Here is a 26,907-nt window from a genome sequence, read left to right on the forward strand (position 1 = left end):
TCTGGGATGCGATAATATATCCCGAACTAATTCGGGATAGGCACTCAATGAGTTAACTCATACAGTGCCAGGCGACTTTTAGAGCAACTTTCTCACTATGGGCTTCCCTGCCAAGCGACTTTGGGCGACTTTTACTTTTTTTTTTTTTTTTTGGACCCCATCAAATCTAGTGAACATGATTTCAATCGCGATTTTGCATGTTCCACCCCCATACAACCCCATCTAACATACAGGGCAGCCATGTTTGTTTACATAACATAATGGCTATTATCTCAAGAATGCCTGAACGGATTTCCAATCTTTTTTTTTTGTTTGAAAGCTGTGAACAGCCTGCACAAACATGGTGCATGATCTGTGCATGGGTGTGCATGATCTGTGCACTACAAATTACATGGAAGTCTATGGAGAGGGCTGGCACTAATGCCACTCGAGGGCATTTTTAATTGGCAGTAAGTGAGTTAATCCTGGCCTTCCTGTGTGACTCCACCCTTGCCTCCCACTTCGCTTGTAGCTTCTCGGTCCCCCTCCCCCTCCTCCCTGCCCGCGTTCCCTCCCCCCATGTTACCCCCTTACCCTTCATTATCACCCCCTCCTCCCCCCCATTACTCGTCATCTGCCCCTCCCCCGTTTAATTTATCCTTTTGCATTACGCTATCGCTGTCTTTGTTTTGGACCCTGGCCACAGGGCTAAAGCCATTATTGGTGTGTGTGTTTTTTCATTCGTTCTGTCTTCAGCCTTCAATCAAAAGAGGAGAAAAAAGAGCTCCTCGCATGCCTTCATGCCTCTCTACATCGGGTTTCTAATGGGAATAAAGAAAAGATCAAGAAGGTGAATTAAAGTGCCACTACTGACATCTCAAGCCTGCTCCCCTCCCCTCCCCTCCCCTCACTCCAATCCCATCCTCGCCTCCTATAATCCAGCGAGCTTTGCCCTCTTCGTTTTATCATCACCAGCTCTTATTGAGCCTGTAAATCTCACAACCTCTCACTGCACTATTGCCGCGGCCTTGCATAGCGCTTCCTGGAAGTCTCTGACCATCTAGGGAGCCGTTTTAGCTGAGAGGCAGTGGAAAGAGCGGGCCAAAACGAGCGGTGAAGTGCCCTAAGTGAGAAGGGTCCATTATTGATGATGTAATTAGCGCCCCGTGCAGTCTTCACCCCACAGACTGAACTAGAGGTTGACACTCGAGACTTTTCCTGAGCTGAACCTGACATGCTGCTGTGTAATTCTGAACCTGAGGGCTTTACTTTAGCTTTTATGGAGTACCAACTTTCTCTTTTTTTTTTGTTTTTCTTAAAATTTCTATCCCACAAGTTTGTAACGCATTTTTCACCTGTACCAATTGCCTAAGCTGTAAAGGGCATTTTTTTTTTTTTTTTTTGCTGCATGATTAAAACGCATTGGATTTGGTGTGCAAGGCTGTGCGGAATCCACACTGCGGATCCGAAAAGGAGTCATAAAAGGAGTCATTGAGTTTTTACCGAATGCGACAAGACGCACAAATCGAACTGGGTTCGATCGGGGAAAAAAACGCACTGCCACCTGCCGCATGGTAAATTTGGAGCTGGTGTGCATGAGGTCACAGAGAATCATTGTTTTCTTTTAAAAAAATGAAATCGTCCAGTTTTTCAGTGCGAAAAAAAAACGCGTCTGTGTGCAAAGCCCTTAATCCTGGGCACTGCACTCCCTCTACCAACCTATAGGGGAAGCCCTAACCTCATGCTTCCTTCAATGCATGATGAGTGAGCAGGCCACTTCTTATCACCTGACAAGGGGAGTTTCCCCAGTAGGACATAGCGGGTGGAAGGAACCGGTTCCTTTCCTCTCCATCAGGCGCCCCGGCTGGCCAGGGGGAGGCAGTATAGAGACCAGGATTACCGCATGTTTTTTGTGAGGGTACCTACCCAAGGGGACACGGGGAGAACATGCAAACTCCACACAGAAAGGCCCTTTCGCCAACCTCATCTAGGGCAGGGGTTCCCAAACTTTTTTGTCTCAGGGCACCCCATAAATATATATTTTCATCCGAGGCACCCCTACATTATATCATCGTTGTCAGGTGGAAACCTTGTATGTCTTTTTGTATTATTTTAAAAACGATTTAAAATAGTGAAAATAGCCGATCTACAAGCACACAACACCTCGCATCGCTAGGCGTTGTGTGCTTGTAGATCGGCTATGTTCACTACTTGTGTGAGACTTTTGTATGCGCTTTTATTTTACCAAAAAACATACACATTTTAAACTTGGAGATACAAGGTTTTTGCCTGACAGTGACGATTTTCACTCCCAGCACCGAATATTTATAGCATATTTTAGTGATTATATTGCGAGGAAAACGTTGAGATAACAGCCATTTTGGTTAGAACTGACTGAAAATAACTTTGTACTTTAAAATGAGACTAAATATTTTTTCCAAATAAATAAAATAAAATAAATTCAAAATATTATCAAATGATCTCGCGGCACCCCTAGACTGCCGTCACGGCACCCCAGGGTGCCCCGTCACCCACTTTGAAAACCCCTGATCTAGGGTATGGGCACTGATGACGAGGTGGGAGGGGAGAACACAGCCCCAGCGTCCACAGCGAATCGAACCCGGGACCTTCTAGCTGTGAGGCGACAGTGCTACCGACTGCGCCACCGTGCCTCCCCCCATCCATAATTATCCAGTACAAACTTGACTAAACTGAACTAAAAACAAACTTAACTTCATGGGCAATCAATCATCTTTTAATAATTACATTTCAGAAGTCTTGTTTGACTTAACATCAAACAGTTGGTCTGAAATGTTGCGCTACCCAATCCAATGTCATCAAATCGATTTGGGTCCTGTCAGATAATGTCATTCACTAGACAGGTCCCCATCCCTTGGAGAAAGTGTCCATTTGGAGGTAGCAGGTCAAGAAGAAAGTCAGATTGTAATTTTTAGTATTATCTCACATTTACTAATCTCTCAAGAACAGATCAAATGAAAAGGAACAAAACAAAACAGAGAGGGCGCTGTTTTCCCCTTTTCTTTGACGATGGCTAGCCAGATTGCACATTTACTAACTAATTATTGGATTAATCGAAAGAGTAATAATCGCTAAGTAAATAATTGATAGTTGCAGCCTAGAGGAGAGCAGCAAATCCTGATCCATCGCTTGTGTGCAGTGTACATTTGCACACAGTCACCGTCTTTTGAATTACATTTAATTTAATTTGTCATATTTTAGTCATCTGAAATGTTTTAGTTTTAGTCGACTAAATATTGTAAGATTTCAGTCCAGTAAGTACAGTTTATTTTGACCACAAACATGTATTGCCTGAATTTAGTTTGTTTAGTTTAGATTTGGGTTGCATGCTGAAAATACCTGATCTACAAGCTCAAAACGCAACCAAACATAAAACGACTTCTCTTTTAGTTCTACTGGATCTCCTCTCCACCAGTCCCTCCCTAACATATATTTTAGTCTAGTTTTTATTTGTTGACAAAATTGTCAATATATTTAGTCTATAGTTTTAGTCTTCATAGCTTAGTTTTTATGTAGTTTTCGTCAGTGGAAAAAGGTAGCCGACGAACATTTTTCGCCATAGCTTTAGTCAATGATCACTGTGTTGTGTGAAGACTAGGGATGGGATATGAAAATGTCACGTCACGATAATCAAAATATCCCCAACATCCATTCAGAAAATTTGCCAAAAAACAGCAGATCTACAAGCTCACAACACGTCCCAACTTGACGCGTTGTGAGCTTGTAGATCGGCTATTTTTTGGCAAAGAGATTGAGAGTGAAAAGAAACTGTATCAAGTACGTTATTTCCATGTCCGTTTGACCAATTATAGAGGGTTTAAGTGGTACCGGATATGCAGCTCGGCAAATAAAAGGTGAATTGCTCCCAGTGCATGACGGAGGACGATTTCACTATAAATTTAATCTCCACGATACGATTATCCTATCCTATCCTATGTGTGTGTTCAGGAGCTGGCGGACCTACGTCACGTGCACACCAAGCTGAAGAAGCAGTACCAGGAGAAGATGGCGGAGCTGGCCCATGCCAACCGGCGGGTGGACGGCCACGAGGCGGAGGTCAAGAAGCTACGACTGCGGGTGGAGGAGCTGAAGAAAGAGCTCGGGCAAGCAGAGGACGAGGTTTGGACAACAGCACAACAAGCACTCATCTGACCCCTTAACAAAAACACAACATTTGTCCTGAATAATATTAAACTGAACCCGAATGTTAACCTACTAAAAACAGCGGTGGAAGTAGTAATACTCTGATTGTTTACTTCAGTGGTTTTACAATTACAATTTACAATTTAGGCATTTAGTAGACGCTCTTAACTCTCAAATACCTGGAACGCGCCCGAGTCGCGTTCCAGGTATTTGAGAGTAGCAGATCTACAAGCTCGCAATATCTGCTATTCTCAGACTCAGAATACTCTGTTGTCGTTGGATAAGATTCTGTATTGATGTTGTACCATGATGATAGGAGAGATAACAGGTCAATGAAAATAACAATACTTCTACATTCTATAATTGTGTGGACTTCTTGTAAATTAAGCAATGCAGATGTTTAACAATAATTGAACTCTTGAGAGCGTAAAATGAAACCAAATGGCCCTTTTTACGCTCTCTAGAGGTAAAGATCAATAAGGGTCCATTTGGTTAGCAACTCTCCATCATTTAGCTGGGGACCACCTGAAACCCCCTCAAGGACCACTGGTGGTCCCCGGACCACTGGTTGAAAACCACTGGTTTACTTAAGTAAAAGTAGCAACAACGCAATGTAGAAATAACTCTCTTGCTAACAGTTGTAGGTGGGCTATTTTTGACATAGCCAAAATATAAAATAGGGTTATAAATATTAAGTGGTTATGTTTTGTATTAATATCACAGACCTGCCAACCTGTACGCATTTTGCGTTGTAAGCACGCATTTTTAGTCTCTGTACGCAGGTACGCAAACTCCTCTAACGGCTACGCATTATCGGGGGATGGTAACACAACACATTCTGCGTTGTGTTCGGTTGTGTTGTGGCTTAAAGTGAGGCAAAACATTTTTCTCCCTGCCATGTAGTTCCTCCCAGGCACCACATGAATGGTGTGTGAATGGGGCGCATGGCGCTGGGGAGCACTAGAACGGAAGCGATGCTCGTTTTGTCGTTAGAAGAAGAATTTAACCGATTGGAGGACGGAGTCTGTTTGTTTTGGTCATAGAGTTATAAGAAGGTTTTGGTTTAGTTCAGCATGCACGCATCTCACAGCGACGCCGACGAGTTATCGATCGGATACATAACGGCGATATTAATCAGATTAATGTAAAAGAAGATGATACGGAGAAGGGCCGTGGTGTCGTGCGAGTCGATGCACAGCGACTGTTCCCCCCCTCAGTGCTGCCAACGATCTAACAGGTAATAATAAAGTTTTAAAACCCTCCTCTGAGGTGAATTCACATGTCATAGCAGCCACGATGGTGAGAATTGGTGAAATATTGTACTATGCCTAACCTAAACCTATCTTGCGACGCTGGTGAAACAAAACGAGCGGCTGCGCTCAGCCTGGAGCTGTTGTGTATGAAGTCCGTGTTATACTTCGTCATACGACGGTGTTGCAGCGAGCAACCAGTCGGAAAAGTCAAAACGTGTGACCCAGTTCTTTCTTAGTACAATGAACTGAAGCATACATTGGCCACGATTGGATAAAATACTGGGCTGCCTGTTCCACTTTAACTCGAGTATGAATGAATGAATTAGGCCGATGTGTATTGTCAAAAACATTAACAGTGAACAAATTATTTATCACCTGTGAATCTATGAAGACATTAATGGTCTATCAACAATGAGTAGCCTGCAGCCTATATGAATGAATATACAGACTAGGCTGTAGGCTGTATGTGATCTATACACAATGTAGGCCTATATATTAATTAATGGATGGAATAGAAACCTACATGAGTTGTATACTTTCAACTTCTTGAAAATCATGCACAGAAATGTGGATTTATTTAGGCTCAATTAACAAAGACACATGTTTATGTAAATAGCCTACCTGCCAACCCTGGCAAAAAAAAATTGCCAGGGTTGGCAGGTCTGATATCAAAATCATCAAAGTAACTAGTAACTAAAAGCTGTCAAATAATTGTAGTGCAGTACAAAAAAAAGCACAGTATTTGAGATGTAGTGGAGTTGGAAGTATAAAGAATACAAATAAATAATGTAAGGAAATACTCAAGTAAAGTCATTATTAGTTAGTAAGTATTATAGTACTTAGATTATGTACTTCCACCACTGCTAAGACACAACATGATCTGACCTGAATTCTAATCTCCTAAAAGCACAACATCTGACCTGAATGTACTAACGTCTCAAAAGCTGAACCTTGCTTCATGTCCACTCAATGGTCTTTAAAGTAACCACTTCCCTGGGCTTTCTATTGCTTTGCGTGGGTGTGAAGCATTCATAGTGCACCAAGTTAATAGAAAATGTGCATTTAAAATATAATATTGTACAGGATTAAAGAATCTGGTTATCAAAACATATTATCGTCACTGTCGTGTCGGGTAGAAACCTTGTATCTCCAAGTTTCAAACGTGTACGTTTTTTTCGTAAAGTGAAGTCCTGCTTCATCATACAAGACTGTCGCACAAAACTAGTGAAAATAGCAGATCTTCAAGCACACAACGCCTCGCACCGCGAGGCGTTGTGTGCTTCTAGGTCGGCTAATTTCACTAGTTTAAATTGTTAAAAAAAGAAAGAAAAAAAGGAACGTTTTTGGACATACAAGGTTTCCACCCGACAATGACGACATGTACAGTATGCGTACTGAAGGTGGGGGATGCACAAATAACAGGATACACACGTACTTGGATGCAATTGTGTGTGTGTGGGCACATGAGTGCAGTGAACACACTTAGACACACATGTGCATGCATTCTGTGTATTACACACACAACCACAGATGCCCACGTTTAGAAGAACAACCTTGTCTTTAATCGTGTGTGTGTGTGTGTGTGTGTGTGTGTGTGTGTGTGTGTGTGTGTGTGTGTGTGTGTGTGCGTGTGCGTGTGCGTGCGTGTGCGTGTGTGTGTGTGCGCGCGTGTGCGTAGCTGGATGAGTCTCACAACCAGACCAGGAAGCTGCAGAGGTCTCTGGATGAGCAGGTGGAACAGACTGAGAACCTGCAGGTGCAACTGGAACACTTACAGTCCAGGTACACACACACACACACACACACACTGCATTGTGAATTCTGCACACTCCCTTGGAAAAGAGAGTTTTAATCTCAATGGGATTTTACTCCTGGTTAAATAAAGGTCAGATAAATAAACACGAATAACACTTGCACTCTAATGCGTACGCCACTGTGGTGCCACTGTGGGCTGGGATCTTGGCCCCATAACACTGAATGCATAAAACGGGCCACATCCATGGACTTCTCCTTGAATGCTCCTTCGTAAATGCTGTCACACAATTCTGACATGTATTGAAGTCTAGAGAAAGAAGATAGCAAGGGCGCTACTGGTATCCCTCAAACCACCGGTGCTCATGAAAGGGAACACAATGAGCAAAAGAGGACAAAATGTGCCACAGCGGCACAAAAATCCAGGTCCAGGCAAAAGGCCTTTATTTATTAATGGGCTAAAACATTAAAATACACCAACGCGTTTCGGCAAATGCCTTTTCAGGGTGTGTCAACACCCTGAAGAAGACGTGTGGCACATTTTGTCCTCTTTTGCTCAATGTATTGAAGTCTGTTTTATTAGTAACATTTGTTCTAAAAAATAACATAACAAACTACACTATATCTCTGTTTTAAATAATACACTGGCCATTTTCCTGTCATGACTTTGCTAATGTCTGTTGGATTAAACAAATGGTGATTCATGGTCACATCATCTCCAGATAACATATCGGCTGTCAATTCCATTGGAAACAGCATGCGTCGTCCAGACATGCACCTCTCATTCTGTGTCTGATAAATTAGTCATCCTGACACTCAATGCCAGTTGTCAGAGTTACTGTCTGTTCCAGACGGAGAAGCTGTTTGTACAAAACACAATGACACCAGTCAATTTGCCTCAGTGAAAGCTGGCCTGTTGCTGACGCAAAGTGGAGAATTGAGTTGAACGTTTAATCTAGTGTTACATGATGTACTGCTTTTAGCGGTATTATTGGGGGTATGTGTGTTTTAATGGCACAATGTGCACAGATGGTTAGGGGGTTCTGAAGATCACAACAGAAAGCCAGTTCTTTAGTTTTATTGTGAAACGGCCCCTCTCACCTGAGAGAGGGGCCTGACCCTAAAACGTAGAGAATCGACAAAGGGACCATGCAGTGAGTGACCTTGTCTGTTTGATAATCCGATCCTTCTATCCTGTAAGAATGTATCAGTTTGTTAGGCACCTTTGGAACTTACTTGTAGCTTGCTTGAAATTTTGCCTGGACTCCAGGCTGATTCGCTACGTTCGTCTTTTTCTCACTTCACTTCTCAGTCTGGCCAGGGTCCATTTGACTCGTTTTTCCATTACATAGGCAAGTCAGGAAGTGACTCTGGTTTTACATTGGACAACGCTGGTCCTCCAGCCCCTCCACAGACCAATCAGAAGCCACAAGCAGTTTTCACTCGTTTAGGCAGGGAGATCTAGGAGGCTTTCCAGACTGTAAAGCGGAGTGAGAAAAACAAAATGACGAAAGTATTGTAGCAAGCAGAAATTCCCCTTGGGGATCAATACAATTATTCAAATCTAATGTAAACCATTGTACAGCCTGTAAAGTATGTGTCATAGATTTGATTTTTGCATTAACCACTTGAACCCTATTGATCTTGAACCTGTCTATATGCTAAAGCTTTACAAGCACGCATACCTGAGATATACAAATATTTTGAGGCACTGCAGACGATCCTCCGACGTCTCATGCCATCGTTGCTGTTATTATCCTGTTCGGTGAAATGTGCAGCTTGGACGGCTGTCTCTGGCAAGTCACCATGTTGCCGCAGTTTCCGGGTGCTGCGCCGAATTTGATGACCATCGAATTCTGGGACTGCCCCTCCGATGAGAAACGAAGGCTGTCCTTCAGCCATTCGTCAAAAAGTAACGCGGAACGCCCACATTCCGACATCTACCGGTACATAGACTTGGGCTAACCACATGTATCCCAGTCAAAAAGGAAAGGAAACATAATACATCAACATTTACGTTTTATGTTTTTTTTTTATTATCTTGTAGTGGAATGAACACATACTTCTACTATATATAGCAGTGGTTCTCAACCTGTGGGTCGGGACCCCCTGGGGGGGGTCCCCAAATTATTTTGGGGGTGTCCCCAGATGATTAACTTATTGTGCAACATTGTTTTCTCTCTCAACAGTAAACAAAACAACTTAAGGTTTAAGTGTATAGAGGGCATATGCACATCTCTAAAGTGACAATTTAAGGAATTTTTAATACCTATAAAATGACAAATTAAACATTGTCTTAATATTAGAGGCAGAAATTGTGAAAATAGCAGATCTACATGCTCACAACACCTCACTTTGCGAGGCGTTGTGAAAAAAAAAACAACTATTGCAGCCTATTCATTCAGAATTTATTTGTGATCGATGAACCTTTTTGCACTGAGCACACACACATGTTCAGGCTCTCAGGGTGACGATTAAACAAATGCTATTCCTTCAAACCTTACCATCTTATCTAAGCTAAGGGCCTGAGCTTATGCAAACACACACACACACACACACACACACATGTGCCAGCATGTGATGTTAAGCTGACAGGCTACTTGTAGCTGGCAGGCTGGCTGTGCGCGTCAGCCCGCACAGCTCTCCTACTGTTAAGAGATTAGGACTCCGCTGTGCGTGCGCGTGTTCATTCACACACGCATGTCATCGCCGGCGGGCCAGAATCCTTGTATGTCCAACACTGTTCCTTTTCAGGAAATGAAAGAGAGCCTGTTTTCCAAATGGGTCCAGTGTAGTTATTATGTATTCACACAAGCTCCTGTTAATACCTTTCATTGGTTCAATATCTATAAAACCCACAGACACACCATTTTTTATACGGTTGTATATTTGTTATGTCAGACGTTTTATTGGTATTTTATTTTCTGGGGCTATGTAATTGTTGCACATAATTTGTGGTAGTTTTTTTTTTTGTGCTGCTTTGGCCTCGTCTCGTCAGGTCTCACTTGTAAATGAGGTCAGTGTGAGGTTACAATTAGAGATCTTCACGGGTCCAAAGAATTGTCCCGAAATCGAAATGGACCGTCAAATTTCGACCGATTCCGACCTGTTCCGAAATAATAATCAAATTACAAAACCAAACCCGAGTGGCCCCGTAACGGTCTCCTCCGATTCCGTCCCGTTCCGACTGACTTTCTTTTTTTACAGACCGAAACCCGTGACATGTCCCGAAATCCTTTTATTTCCGAGGTTACGAGAGACCCGACCATTTAATCATTATTAAAACCCTCTTTCATGTAACTCACTGCAGCCGTGCAGCGTGCGCTGTTAACTGATTGACAGGCAGAAGAAGGCTGCCAAAGAATCTATAATATTAAGATCGAAACAAAAGCCAGGGATAAAGTAATACTTTTAGGCTATTTTCTAACTACAGAGGTAAGTCATTTTCGGTTTGTTTGACATGGTTTAACTTGTACGCGGTCACTGTTGCTTTCTCATCATCCTGGCAGCAGGCTACGCATCACGCATGCATTAGCCTACGCACGCACCAAGATCTTTCCCCCCTGCTGTTAAACTGATCCTAGACCAGCATTATCATCTCACAGTTACACAGCCATTCATCTCGCTGCCTCGTGGCTAACAGACCTGATCCTAGGTCAGCCTAAACACAGCACACACGTTAAACAGAACTCCAGTAGTTTGTTCCTTATAGCGCACGCCAGTGCGCACACACACATTGATTGATTGCTTTACAGTTTGCATAAAAAAGCAGAAAGTACACATACAGTACGGGTCCTCTTGGGTCCTCTCGGGTAATACACATAATGATTGACAGCCCTGTGTTCCGAGGGAGATGCGGCCATTCCGACCCGGCTCCGAGTGACTATGAAAAAACACTGACCGAACCCGGTACGGGTCCCTCGGGTCCTCGGGTAATTTCGGGGTCGGGCCCCCGTGAAGATCTCTAGTTACAATTACAATTCAACAACAACTTCACGGCAGCTTGTCGAACGGCTTTTTTTTTTTCTGTGCCCCTTTTGTGTGATTGTACTGTGACAAAGTACCAGGGTATTAATTTACCGAAGAACGTACACGTTCTTTGGTACATTTGAAATATGGGAGATAGTTGAAATATGGTGATAGTTGAAATATGGGAGATAGGTGAAATATGGTGATAGTTGAAATATGGTTGAAATATGGGAGATACAGGGTATCTTTCCCCGACATGGACAATGTGTGTTATTGCCCATCAGTCAGTACAGCTCTCACACCAGTCTATCATCTCTGCACAGTGACCCCGCCCCTTCCTTCTCTTTCCTCCTTTCCCTACCTCTCATTCTCTTTTTCCCTTTAACGTTCTCTCTCTTCATCTCTCTCTCTCTCTCTCTCTCTTCATCTCTCTCTCTCTCTCTTCATCTCTCTCTCTCTCTCTCTCTCTCTCTCTCTCTCTCTCTCTCTCTCTCTCTCTCTCATCATTCCGTCCGCATTCTGGCTACTGCCCTCGACAGCCAATCGCTGGGCTCCCAGCCGCAGGTTACCGTAGTAACAGAGAGCTCTCTCTCTCTCCTTGCTCCGCTCCCGCCGAGGAGTGACAGGCGTGTCGGCATGGCAACGGCTTCGGAGACTGACACAACTCTGTGTGTGTGTGTGTGTGTGTGTGTGTGTGTGTGTGTGTGTGTGTGTGTGTGTGTGTGTGTGTGTGTGTGTGTGTGTGTGTGTGTGTGTGTGTGTGTGTGTGTGTGTGTGTGTGTGTGTGTGTGTGTGTGTGTGTGTGTGTGTGTGTGTGTGTGTGCGCAATTGAGGTCTATAAGCTTAGGCATAGCTGGCAGTTAAAAGATGCAATTTCGTCCTGAATGAAGGTGATTGAGAATGAATGTGGAGTGTGGCACACAGTGAAGTTGTTAAGATTTTGTGCAGGTGTTCCTCATTTCTGCCAAATCTCTGTGTGTGTGTGTGTGTGTGTGTGTGTGTGTGTGTGTGTGTGTGTGTGTGTGTGTGTGTGTGTGTGTGTGTGTGTGTGTGTGTGTGTGTGTGTGTGTGTGTGTGTGTGTGTGTGTGTGTGTGTGTGTTTTTGTGTGTGTGTGTGTGTGTGTGTGTGTGTGTGTGTGTGTGTGTGTGTGTGCGCGTGCGTGTGCGCGTGCATGCGTGCGTGCGTTCCCACATACTGTATGTAGCTGTATCTCAACATACTTTCTTTCAATGTCTTCACTTTATCTGAATGACAATCTATGGCGGTGTGAGTGTGTGCATCTTTAAATGGTTAACGGTGTGGCTGTGCCTTTTTTTAAATAGCCTTTTAGCCTTTTACAATTAATTTGTACGCTTTTTGTCAACTAAATCTACATTTAATTTAGTCTAAAAAATTTAAGCTCGGCTGTCTTCAGCATGCAACCAAGTGTAAAATCAGCCAAGTTTATATTTGCTGATGAAATTGTCTGTATAATTAAATTTAGTCATCATAGCTTAGTTTTTTATTTAGTTTTTGTCAGTGAAAAAAGGTAGTCAACGATCATTTTTGATTATAGTTTTAGGCAATGAAATGAACACTGTTACACTCACATGTACTATTTATTACTTTTGTTATGAGAATGAGCCAGGGGTAGGGCTCGATAAGCAGTATGCTTCTCCCTACTCCTTTTTTTGGCACCTTGGACACTTATTCACGTCAAACGAACTCATGAACTTGAACTCTTTCTATTTTTTATTCATTATCTCTTGAGACTATTCTGTGTTCAGATGCACAGATATATTTGTATTGAACTGTCCAAAAGTGCTGAAAAATAAAATGAACTGAACTGATGTACCGTATTCTGTATCAATATCTTCTGAAATAATTAATGGGTTTTCTATCTGTGGCACCACAACATGGCCACCACTGCTATGCCCTATCCACCTGTTTCCGCAAACATTTACTGGAGCATTATGTGTAGGACACTTCCGGTAAACAGCAGACATACAAGCTCACGTCGCATCACAGATGCAACCTTTGTGAGCTTGTAGATCACACTCGGCTGTGGCGCCGGAAGCTCTGTGCAACTTCTGCCCAATCCACGATGGGACGTTGGAAAGTTGTGGATAGGTGATAGTTTTTTGTATAGGTTTGGATGTTGACAATGCGATCTGGTTTATTAAAACACCTCGCGCTGCGAGGCGTTGAGAGCTTGTAGATCGGCTATTTTCGTCAAATAGGGTTGGTGTAGAGGTAAAAAAAAGAGCAGACCAAGTACAGAGTGAAAGGTGAAGTTTACTAAGTATTGACGATTTAAGTGGTTAAATGTCTGAAAATACACATTAACATGAATCCAACATAGACTGATGACAGTGCAGTCAAACAAGTCTATGAATCTATCTATGAAGTCGATGAGAATCTCCATCACACATTTATACAATATATAGAGGGGGTCCCTGCTTCATCTCTCTCTCAGCTAAGGGGTCCTTGGACTGAAAACGTTGAAGACCCCTGCTCTAGCGGCTAAGAATCATGACGGTTTGCGGTTAGATGAGTCCAATTCGCTGTGTTCCCCTGGATGAACCTCATCCTTATTCATTTGGCCCGGTGAGAACCTCCTACACTTATTCATTATGGACTCTAATCAACTGACAGCACACACAACGCGTAGCGTAATTCAAGAGCAATGGAAAGAGAATAACAAGTTATTATTAAAAGAAAATAACGTGCAGATAAAATCATAATAGGTAGCCATTAATTATAGTGGAATAATACACTGACTGTAGGAGTTTTGATTGTTTTGTCGCAGCGTTATTTGTGACACTGTGTATAAAATCTCAACTTTGTTCTCGCCTTGCATGTCATAATTATAATCCTTTTATCCTCTTAATCACTGGTAATTCTTTATTTTTATTTATTTTTTTCATTTTTTATGTGCGCAGAACACTGCAGTATATTAAGGTTCAAGCTGCAGAATTTAATATTTTTCTCCTGGTGTCCTGGGGAGACTAATTTGCCTGTGTGTGTGTGTGTGTGTGTGTGTGTGTGTGTGTGTGTGTGTGTGTGTGTGTGTGTGTGTGTGTGTGTGTGTGTGTGTGTGTGTGTGTGTGTGTGTGTGTGTGTGTGTGTGTGTGTGTGTGTGTGTGTGTGTGTGTGTGTGTGTGTGTGTGTGTGTGTGTGTGTGTGTGTGTGTGTGTGTGCGTGCGTGCGTCTCAGCAGGTACATTACTTTTACTGCGTGTGCGTGCGTGTGTGTGTGTGTCTCAGCAGGTACATTACTTTTACTGTGTGTGCGTGTGTGTGTGTGTGTGTGAATTGACAAAGGAGTCTGTTTTACTAGCCATGCCGTTCTATGACCATAAAGTGTATGTCCAAATCTATAAACTGATCCTGGAAAGGGCTTCCAGTGCGCGTGTGCGTGTGCGTGCGTGTGTTTCCATTGCTGTGCTTTTGTTTGTGTGTTTTCGTACAACCAAATGGTGTTTTTATTGGGCCTAGTTAAACGCTCATCCTTTATGTTGACTGCCTGCTCTCCATAGATCCTAGCTATCACTCTGGGCACGTTTAAGCACCATGTGCCATCTGAGACACAGATATAAAGAGCTAGATGCCTCGTTCGCCTCTGCAGTTAATTGGAGCGATGTGCAAAAGTTCTTGTCCGGACTTCCTGGCAAAACTAAGGGAACGCTGTCAGTCAAAGTGAATACTGGCCAATCACAGCGCAACTTTTCCGGGACTTATCCAAGGACCACAATTCAATTCAACAGAGCCAGTTCCGATGTTGCGCGGCTCAGCTCTTCTCACAGGCTGCGTACGTAAAGACCCGCCCCCACCTGCCTCTGATTGGCCTGTCAACTTCCCTATGTGTGACGCACGCGGAAGCAATGAAGACGGAAGTGATGAAGATCCCCTTAGTTGCTAAATGCATACGCCCCCTAGCCGAAGGTGGCGTCTACCTTTCTATGTCTATGATCTGAGACACCCAACACATACTGCAGCCCGCTGAGATACCCAACACATACTGTAGGCAGGGGTCTTCAACGTTTTCAGGCCAAGGACCCCTTAGCTGAGAGAGACATGAAGCAGGGACCCCCTTTACATGTTGTATAAATGTGTGATGCAGATTTTCATTGATTTCATAGATTCGCAAACTTGTTTGACAGCACTGTCATCAGTATGTTAGATTTGTGTTTTTTTGTTTTTTTTTACTTTTTTGACCACTTAAATCCCTGTTACTTACTAAATTTGACCTTTCACTCTGTACTTTTTTTTACCTCTACACCGAACCTATTTGCCAAAAATAGCTGATCTACAAGCTCTCAACGCCTCACGTTCTTCTCAGAATAGGGATGCGAGGGTTCAAGTCGTTCATTTAAAATAATTGTCCTATCACACAAGGATTCGGCGGGATTTGGCAGCCCCCTCCCCCCCTGTAGTAACTGACCCCAGACCCCCTGTTGAAGAACCCTGCTATAGGCCCTACTGCAGCCCACTGTAGGCCATGTGAGACACCCAACCCATACTGCAGCCCACTGTAGGCCATGTGAGACACCCAACCCATACTGCAGCCCACTGTAGGCCATGTGAGACACCCAACCCATACTGCAGCCCACTGTAGGCCATCTGAGACACCCAACCCATACTGCAGCCCACTGTAGGCCATCTGAGACACCCAACCCATACTGCAGCCCACTGTAGGCCATCTGAGACACCCAACCCATACTGCAGTCCACTGTAGGCCATGTGAGACACCCAACCCATACTGCAGCCCACTGTAGGCCATGTGAGACACCCAACCCATACTGCAGTCCTCTGTAGGCCATCTGAAGTCCACAGTGCTCATTTAATCCCGAGAGTTTGTACAAATGGACCCCGAATTCACATGTACTGTGCCTCCAAACAGTTTGAGCCCTATGATATAGTACGCCGTATTCTGTGTGGAAAGTTGATTGTCTCATAATGTCCCTAGCAGTACTCAGATATTTTACTAAAGTAAAAGTAGAAATACCACAGTTAAGGTACAAAAGTAATGGCATCAAAATATACTTAAAGTACCAAAAGTAAAAGTGCTAAAATGTTTGAAAATAGCAGATCTACAAGCTCACAATGCGCCGTGATGTGATGCGCCGTGAGCTTGTAGATCGGCTATTTTCAAATTGCCCATGGATGTATAAAATAGGGCTAAAGTGGTTAATGTATGTTTTATAACATAATAATGTATATGCGAGTAACTATTAAATTAAGTTTCAAATAATTGTAGTGGAGTAAAATTATTATTCAAGTTTTTCTTTTGGTTGAGTAGAAGTAAAAGTGTTGGAAAGTTGCTTTACACCACTGGTTCCCATGCAGGTCCAGGCTGAAAAACACTATAATCCCGGGGAGCCCGCTGGCTTAGTGGTCAAGGCGCATACCACATACTAGGCTATGATGCCTGCTGGCGTCGCCGGTTCGATTCCCAATCCGGATGACCTTTGCCACATGTCATTCCCCATCTCTCTCCCCATGTCTACTATCCTATCAAATAAAGGCATAAAAAGCCCAAAAACAAATCAACAAAAAGAAAAACGCTATAATCCCTTAGTGACTTGACCTCCACATGATCTTGTGCAAGGACCTACTTAACCACTAAAAGGTTAAAATGAGCCCCTCTCGGGTCCATTTTTACACTGAGGATTTTACTGTGTAATCTCTCCCATGGAGCTGTGCTGCCTCCAACAGCGAGTGGCCATGGTGTGAAACATTCATCGTGATCAAAGCGGCTTCCCTTGGATACGGTACTGCAGATGACACATCCACAGGTTGACGCAGATACATACGTGCACTTTTGTTGAGACACACACTCAGTCCTCCACTGTGCTCCACTGAGACAGCAGGACATAATGGCTTGCTCCGGTCGGTCTGGTGCTCCAGTCAGGTTTAGGGGAAGAGACAGCAGGGTATGGCCGACAAAACCGTCTCAGGGACGGGGAGAAGCGTGTTGACCCTCGTAACTAATCTCTGACACCTTTTTTGAAGAAGACTTGTACTTTTTTACCTGTATAACCATTGATTTTATAGCGAATGCTGTATAATCTTTACCCCTAGAACTGATAGTTTTAAAGTTGGTTTAGAAAGTCGGAAACACACCTCGGACAGCTTTTGTTGGGGAAGTTTCAAAAGATAATGATATGGATGCTCGACTCCGCCCCTCCCCCCATATTAGCCCAATCAAATTAATGTATTGCCGTTACTGTACAGAAAGTACTACTTTCAGTACAGTAACTACAATAAATTAATTTGATTGGGTAATTTAACATGGGGGTACATGACATCATTAAAAAATGTGGCTAATTTGATAGCCATAATTAGCTGTTTTGGCCATGTCACCCGACCTTTAAGTACTGTACTTAAGTACTGTTTTGAGGTACAGTATTTGTACTTTACTTGAGTTCTACTCCACTACATTTCAGAGGCAAATATTGTACTTTTACTCCACTACAATTATTTGACAACTTTAGTTACTAGTTACTTTGTAGATTTTGATTATTATTACAAGACATACATTAATCACTTCAATCTTAAAAACATTTTGGGCCTTTTGAAAGATCACAATGTGTTGCGATGCGACGTATTGTGAGCTTGTAGATCTGCTATTTTCAAAAGATGTTTAAACATTTGAAAACTTGAAATGGGACATTCTGCATAATGAGTACTTTTACTTTTGGTACTTTGAATTCATTTCATGTAGTTATTATAGTGTGTTTGGTCCATATTTGGACTTCAGCCTTATCTCATGTGAGGAGAAAAAAGCAGTTTCAGCTCCTCCACCAAAATTGCTGGGTGACAAGTTTTCCTCCAATCAGGATAGAGCTTCCTCCAATCGTGGTCGAGTGGGGGCCGGCCTTTAAGTATATTTTGATACCAATACGTTTGTAGTTTACTCAAGCACATTTCGGACTTTTGCTTGTAACAGAGTATTTCTGCATTGCAATATTAATACTTTTAGGTTTTAGGTTTAGGTTTAGGTTAGTTTATTTTATACAATGCATACAGTGGTTATTAAGCACATTCCAAACAGTCCAAAAAGGTCCAAAAAGGTATAGGCGGAAGCTATAGCTTATATTGCCTACCCCATTTGAATTAAAATATCAAATATTTTGCTTATTTGAATTTACAAAACTGAAAAACCTATATCTCGTCCACAGACCTATATGAGTGAAGGCTGTGATGAACCCTCTCTGTCTGAGGTCAGTTTCAAAAGCAAAGAAGTCCACCAGTGTCTACTCTGACTATTGATCTGTTCCACTCTGTAGCATCCGTCCACCACCCTGTTCTCTTATTCATTACTCATATACTAGTCTCGCGTAGCCAGGCAACTATTCCACAATCTCCGAATGCTATATAGAGTCTGGAACGGCAGCTCCCGAACGGCGAGTATCGGAAGTAGCCACTGCTGCACGGAAGTTGACGGAACTGTAGTCCCACTGGAAACATAACAGAAGCACACTCGCACAGACAGAGTCATTCGATCATCATATTCTTATGCGTGTATAGTTTAAGAAACATTTGAACACATCATGGAAGTAACACCAACAACACCAGAGAAAGACGAAATAACGCCCCAAAAAATATTGAAAGGAGACATAACGCTTCCAGTAGGACATGTTATTGCTACTGCACCAAGGGAGCGGTTGCGTCACATCCGCTCTATCTCGCACTCATCGTATCTATTTCCGTGCCCCAGACTGTTGACGGGAGCATTTGCAAATCGCAGAGGCAACAGTCTGGCCACACGAGACTACTCATATACTAAACCGTATACAGGCTTGGAACATGATAGAGGTGAAATCCATTTTCTATCAAGATTTGACAACTCTTCACCTGGTTTGTCTATGTTAATCCGGTACCAGTGTGATATCTGGTACTAGTGTTAACCTTTGTGTATTCATTCATATTGTTCAGCATCTTGATTGATTGATTAATTGATGTTTTTATTGACAAAGATGTACTGTATATACAGGGTTGTTAAGTAACGGATTACATGTAACGGGATTACGTAATCAGATTACAAAAAACAGGTAACTTGTAAAGTCTCAGGTTACATTTTAAAATGTGTAATCTGGATTACAGTAACGGATCTGAATGATGGGGGTTACATGCTGGATTACATTCTCCCCTTGCCCTCATCAATTTGACAAAATAGTTATAACGCCAAACAATAAAATAATCAAGTCGAATCAGCATAAAGTACTGCCACTTTGTTTAAGTAAAATTCTGTTGACCTTTTCCTAATTTCATAGACTCAATATTCTTGTCTAGTTATCAATGGTAAAATTTGTTTTATTTAATTAAAGATAGTTTTGCTAAAAAATAATCCAAAAGTAACTGAAAGTAACTAGTAGTTACTTTTTAAATTGTGATAATCAGATTACGTTACTGACTACATTTTCTTTGCAAGTAACTTGTAACTGTAGGGGATTCCTTTTTAAAAGTAACCCTAACAACCCACAGTATGTTTGAAAAAGCACCTAATTTGAAAAAAGGATCGCTTGTTTTCTACAAGTTCACCACCCGTGATACAAAACGGGGCCAAGACCCTGTCAGATCGTAACTTGGACGTCGCTCAGTCGAATGACGGTGACATCGCAACGTTGGGCCCAGGAACTGGCTCTCTTGAGCTCGCTCAGTCGGACCTCTTGTTGCTCAATCCCCGTCAAATCTGTGCGCCTCTGTACAAGAAAACACCAGGAGCCGCGGAGACTCCGGGCTCTGAAGCGTGGCCTACATCTGGCCTACATCTTGTCACAAAGCGATCAAAGTTTGTTGTACGCCCAGGGTCACATTGGCCAAGCTTCGCAGGACGCTTAATTAAATTAACTGGTGAATAGCACCGCTCACTTCACACTAGGTGTGATTTTTGAAAGGTGCGTATCTTCTTTTTCAGGATCTTTTGGATGCTAGTGATGTACCATAATGTGCAGGCGTGACCAAAATGGCAAGTGCATGCCAATAGTTCAATAGGACTTTGTATCTATAAAATGGATAGTCTTGCTTGATCGACCTTTGAGACAACTATTATTCACTGTAGTATTTTACACTGTAGTATTTGCTGCCCTAGAAGTAGTGCAGCCTGTTGGATTCTGTTGTCCATTTGTTCCTGAGTGGGGAGCCTTTCAATAAGTGGTTGCGGCGTGTTGCTCACTGTGGTTGAGGCATCGCAGCAAGGCAATAATATGATCCCATGCAGCATGGCCATATTGTTGCTTTTATAGCCGTTTGTGAAGGCTATTGATTCCCCTCCTCGCTCCGCCGCTGATGGTTTGTCAACAGCAGAGAGAGAGAGAGAGAGAGAGAGAGAGAGAGAGAGAGAGCAGCAGCAACCTCAGCTTGATAAATGTATGTACTGTATGTCTGTATCTCTCTCTCTCTCTCTCTCTCTCTCTCTCTCTCTCTCTCTCTCTCTCTCTCTCTCTCTCTCTCTCTCTCGCTCTCTCTCATCATTGTTTCTCTGTTTCTTCTCTCTCTTTGTCTCTCTTTAAATTGATAGCTGTTCACATCTGTGGCCTTGCTGAGTGTTTTCAATAGAAAAGCTTTTAGTGTCCGAGAGCGAACTGTTGTTGGTCCAAACACTATTACACCTTCATCATCTTCACTGCTGTTCTGTGCTCACCCTGGCCTGGCCCGCTGACTGGAGGAGGGGAGGAGGAGGCTAACGGCAGGACTTGGAGCAGTGGTTCTCACCCTGTGGGCCAGGGCCCACTTTTGGGTCGCGGGGCTATTGCAAGTGGGCCTCCAAAATGATTGGAAAAACACTTAAAACCTGGAAAAATAAACGGGGGGATGAGAGGGACACGAGGGAAAGGGGAGAAAAGGAAGGTGAGGAAATGAAGGACGAAGGGGTGTCTCTTTTGTCATATTGGAGCATAAAGGTTATAGCAAACACACACACAAACACGTTTCTTCAAGTCAGGATAGTAAATGTTCCCAAAACGAAGATCAATTCGGACAAAAGTTAGGCTGATAAATCATTGAAGCTTTTCTCTGAGGCATGCATAGACCAAGTCATTATAGCCAGACAGCACAGGAGAGCAGTCCTGAATACCTAAGCAACGCCATTGTCCTTTCTCCCCAATCCTTATTTCTTCCTTCCCTTCACTCTAAACATATTCTGTTCACTTTGTTTTCTCTCCTCTCATCTCCCTCTGCTGCCTACTGTCTCTCCTCATCTCACATCATTCTAGTTACTTGCGCCAGCAGAGCGCGCAAGTACTACTTTCGGTGCCGTCTGTTTCCGGCCGACAGTACAAAAGCAGGGCCTTCAGCCAATGAGGGAGCACGAGAGGGAACGAGATGAGATGAGATAGGGGCAGGGGGGTGGTGTGCCAGGGACGCGTTATCTCGTCCACAGACAAGTTAACTGTTGCCATGGTTACCAACTAAACAGGTGCCGCGGTAGCGGCTGGTGACCGAAAACACTACATATCCCATCATGCAACTCGGCCGCCAGCATCATGTAACGTTTATTCTCCATAGGTTCAGGTTCATTGCTAACGCAAAGAAACGGCTTTCTCGGAATACTACTTCCAAAACGCCAAGAAGGCAGAGAGACGCTATTTTTCACGGTGACACTGGGCCGTGACGGTCGGCCGCGGTTAGGATTTTAGTTTCACGACCGAATGTAAACAAACTGACGTCCATTTTAAAATCGTAGATTACACAACATGCACACGCGCGTGGCTTCCAGTGCTCTTCAAAATAAAGTGTAAGTGAATGACGGCACTCTACAGCACATTTTTCTTCTTTTGGAGGCTTTTTCATGTAGTTGTTCATGGCCAGATGCACTGGACGACTGTCACCACTCGCTTCATTAGGATTGGAGATCTATGGCTCGCTTTACACAGCAACGATCAGAACCGAAAACGTCAAAGTGCCGTTGCGTTGTCACTTTTTATTCTGCATTACCTCTGTAGTGTGCATGCCAGGTAGACCAGTGACAATCGTCCGTTCACTTCTTTGTTTACATTCACCAATGCAGCGTGGCTCGGCTCTAGTCTGCACCGTGAGCCGACGTGAGCCATGACATCACACATTTTGTAGTTTACTCCAATTTTCCTGTTTACATGGAGATGAGACGCGGGGCTTCTTCAAAGAGTTCTACACTGGAAGGTGGTTTATGGTGAGGTGGCTACATTGGATGTGGTGAAGGAGCTACCAAGGAAGGGCTCTAGCACAGGGGTTCTCAACCTTTTCAGGCCGTGACCCCCCAAATAATCATATTTGAACTGGGGACCCCCCACCCTGACGAGCACTAAGAGTTGAGGCGTTGCGAGGCGTTGTGAGCATGTAGATCAGCTATTTTCACAATTTCTGCCTCTAATATTTGACAATTTGGCCAATGTTTAATTTGTCAGTTTAGAGGTATTAAAAAGTCCTTAAATTGTCAATTTAGAAATATGCAGATACCCTCTATACACACATTTATATTGGTTTGTTTATTTGTTTACTGTTGAGTGAGAAAACAATGTTGCACATTAACAATTTCTCTGCCATTTTAAACATAGCTGTAGTAAGCAGCTGCCAAATTGTCCTTACCTTTTAACGTGGGCACGCGCACGCATCGTGCACAATCTGTGCGCGACTCATCTAGTAGACGTGTAGACTCGGTGACAAGCTTTCAAATACAAAAAACCCCATTGAAAAAGACATATCCGTTGCCACGCTGTATCTCTGCTTATCAGCCAGTGTTTACATGAAAAAGCATTGAAAAAAGCCAACTGTGCGCTATGGTAACACGTGGACACGTTCGCGCACAAAACGCACGATATGTGCGGGGATCATAATCCAGGCGTGTAGAGACTGGATCAAAGTTTCCAAACGCAAAAATCCGATTGAAAAACGAGCGTTCCATCGCCGAGTAGCTTCCACCTCTGTTACACAGTAAACCAATGGAGGCGGGACTATGGCCCAGGCTCAGACTGGATACGGAAAGCTGGATCCGGTCCAGACCGGAAATGACCGGATACAGTTAGGGGGGCGGGCCTAAAGAGCCAGAATCAGCAAAAATCTGCGCTAATACTTTTAATCCTTTCATAATGATTAAAGCTAATTAAACTTTACGGGCTCTACGGGCATGGCAGCGCGGTACAGCGGGAAATCTACGGTCTCTACGGGGATCGCGAGGTATGAGTTAAGCTAATCATCTGGGGACCCCCCAAAATAATGTGGCGACCCCCTTGGGGGTCCCTACCCACAGGTTGAGAACCACTGCTCTAGCAGACAGCCAATGATGGGAATTGTCTGATCTGCTAGACCTGGATTGTAATTCTTAAATGCGAACTGTATCACTTGTCTCATTCCTGCTGAAAACAGACAAACACCCTGATCCCAATGTACCATTACCAGTTGTTTGTTTTTCTTTTTTTTCCTTCTTTTTTCTAGGCCTTCAGACTCTAGTTCTAGTATATAATTAAAGCTACATAGTTTGCTTGCTTTTAATGTTAAACAAGAAAGTACAATTGTCTGCTTCAGCAAAATAATCAGAAGTACATGTACCTAGAAAGCAAATGGACAGAGTTTGATTTCTGAATTTAATGTGGCGGCTCGACAAATCAAATGGATTTCTACATATTGGTGGTGGTGGTTTTACTTTTTAGAGCTTGTCCCCGAGCAAATGAAACGTCAAGGTAGACATTATTTATCTGGCAACAGTTCTGATATATTTTTCATTCAGCTTGGATTTGGATGTAGTGCCGATTGGGAACCCCCAATGCGATAATTCACATAAGACATACAGTATATCGCTGCTTGCTCTGAAAAAAATACAAGATATGAATTGTATAAATGTCAGCAGGGCAGAGTAGCAGCAGAGCAGGGTGGCAGAGGCAATATTGACTATGTTCTATAACCTCATTCCCTGGCTTTCTCTCTACAAAGTTGAAAGCCAAGGAACAATGTCTTTCATTCCTGTGTCAAAAGGGACAATAATCCCCACCCGTCGAGATAGCCTGTTATTTTTTTCCGGGGTCCGCTCAATATGCCGACGGGCCGCTGTTCCGTCACAGCAATACACACACGCATGCACAGTGTTGCACACACACCAGTGCTCGGCCAGAAAGCCGTCAGGGCTTGGTCAAGTAGCCGTTAAGAAAAGTGGCGTGCGCTGGTGATCAATCAGCAGCTGCAAGAAGTGCGCGCGCAGACACACACACACACACACACACACACACACACACACACGCTTAGAGCTGTGTCTGTTTACTTCCTAGTCTGGCTGTCACGTAGGTCTGTTGTCCAGACATACATGTGCATGCGTGTCAGGTGTTTATGCATGGCTTTGAAGAGGATCTGATTGGCGTCTGACTGTTGGTGACATTACCCTCCCCTATACTTGTGTTGCATGAACTACGTCATGCCAGGGTAGTCAGGGCAGGCTGCCTGGTCTGAGCACCATATCTTGGAGGTCAAAATCCATATTAATGCTTGTAGAGTGCTAAATACCACAAGGTAAGCTTCAAAAACAAATTAACCACTCAAAAACATGATTTTGTGTGGAGTGCATCTGTCAGTTAAGGTAAGCTGGTTTGGATGGGGTAGCTAATCCTAGACTAAGCCAAAGAATTAAATGGTACCATGTAGCTCTCTGTATCCCTCTCTCTCTCTCTCTCTCTCTCTCTCTCTCTCTCTCTCTCTCTCTCTCTCTCTCTCTCTCTCTCTCTCTCTCTCTCTCTCTCTCTCTCTCTCTCTAGCTCTGTTTTATTTATTTCTTCTTACTAAACATAATCACTTTGTTACACAAGCACAAATATTAGGAGTGCATGCGAGCGCACGCTCAACACGCACAGAGAGCTGTGTGAACAAACGAGGGTAATCTTACTTAATGCGTCTTTTGTAACAAATAAATAAATAAATAAACAACCCGCACCGTGGCGTTACGCCGTCTCTGTTTCTCGTCATTTATTCATTTTGACGCATTACCAAACCGCCAACCCCTTAACTGTCGGGCAGAAACCTTGTATCTCAAGTTTCAAATGTGTATGTTTTTTTTGTTTTTCGTAAGTAAATCCCTGCTCCATCATTCAAGACCGTCGCACAGGACTTGTGAAAATAGCAGATCTACAAGCAAACAACTATGTGCTTGTAGATCGGCTATTTTCATTATTTTAAAGATACAAAACGAATGGTTTTAGACATAGGAGGTATCCACCCGACAACAACGGTATGTCTCTCTTCCTCTGGTCTCTCTCTCTCCCTCTCATCACGGGTGTCCCTTGTCGTTGTGTGTTCTTCTCCTCCAGACTGCGGCGACAGCAGCAGAGCCCGGGGCTGTTTGGGAAGATGCGCTCGGCTCGGTTCAGCCCAGACAACGCAGATGGACCGCCCAGCGATATGGACGAGGAGGAGGAAGAACTGCAGTTACAGATCCCATGATTAGCACACGTGCACGCCATGCGCACACACACCAGGGGTCATCAATATGTCCGTACACAGACATTTGTGTCTTTGCGAAGACACATTTTAGATTTTATTTTTTACACACCATTATAATGTTCTTATTTTCGATCATAAGACCCCTTTACTGAAAGTCAAGTCTCCAGGGTTTCTTCAGAATATGTATGACACTAATTTTACTATGATGGCATATTAGGAGTCCACTATTAGTGGTTCTCAAATGTTTTATTTGCAAGGACCCCCTTAACTCTGAGAGGGTACAAATGGAACCAAATGGACTCCATTTGGTTCCATTTGTACACTCTCAGAGTTATGGACCTGTTATGGACATTCAGGGCTATAGCTGGTAATAAATATAATTGTCCTCTAATTTTGTATGTCCGTGGCAAAACAATGAATTTTGACAGAAATGTCCACCACAAGCCAGCATGGCGATGACCCCTGACACACACACATACACACGCACACACACACACACACACATACACACGCACACACGCACACACACACACACACACATACACACGCACACACACACACACACATACACACGCACACACACAGACACTACACATTACATTTATACCTACAATATACTGCTACAGTACGACACACTGTTAAAGAAACACACACGGACACACTTACATAATATACATATAAAGTAACATACAGTACATACAGGGCTAGAGACACCTGAAGAAAAAAAAGAAAGAAACAGAGGGCATCCGATGGATGTGTTCAAGAGACAGATGGACAAGTTACCAGAGAACCATTGGATGTGTATTAGATGGATGGCAGTCTCCATACCAAAATGACCACCAGCCCCCCCTTGTCTGTCCATTCCCCTGACCCACTATTCATGCAGTATTCACCGGCTCATACCTCAAGTTAGGGCTGGGCAATATGTCAATATTCTATCCATATCATGACAGGAGACTAGATATCTTCTGAGATTCGGGATATTGTAATACGTGTTTATGTTATTATTATATATATTATTATATTATTTTATTTAGCTAGTTTTAATCTTGTGTGCCTTATTTCATACTTTCTCAAATGGTCAAAATTGGTGAAAACTAGTTAAGATAGCAGCTCCTACAGGCTTGTACAGTACATAAGCTACAGTATGTTCACTAACTCTGAACATTTTTTTTTAAACAATATGTTTTTTTTTTTTTTTTTACAGACATACAAAACAACATAATACAGGACAATAATAGATTACATACAGACAAAACAAGCAAAAAAAAAGAAAATACAACAACATACAAAAACTCTGAACATTTTTGAAACATTTTTATCTTCGCAATATCGAAATCGAGCTATTTTGGTTAAACATGATCAGGATATTTTATTTGGTCCATAT

The 26,907-nt window shown here is 43.1% G+C and overlaps 1 protein-coding gene across 2 annotated transcripts in view; it reads left to right on the forward strand.

Annotated features, from left to right (window-relative positions):
- Positions 1–25,771, forward strand: part of ccdc102a (coiled-coil domain containing 102A) — a 124,062-nt gene extending 98,291 nt beyond the window's left edge. For both annotated transcript variants that reach the window (XM_080730817.1, XM_080730818.1), the window contains 3 exons: positions 3,967–4,137; positions 7,093–7,196; positions 25,388–25,771. In XM_080730817.1, coding sequence (XP_080586943.1) covers positions 3,967–4,137; positions 7,093–7,196; positions 25,388–25,520 — 408 coding nt within the window. In that variant the 3' untranslated portion in view covers positions 25,521–25,771. The remainder of the gene's footprint in view (positions 1–3,966; positions 4,138–7,092; positions 7,197–25,387) is intronic.
- The last annotated feature ends 1,136 nt before the right edge of the window (positions 25,772–26,907 follow it).

Source organism: Nannobrachium achirus, assembly GCF_963921795.1.
Source record: "Nannobrachium achirus genome assembly, chromosome: 7".
Taxonomy (NCBI): Eukaryota; Metazoa; Chordata; class Actinopteri; order Myctophiformes; family Myctophidae; genus Nannobrachium; species Nannobrachium achirus.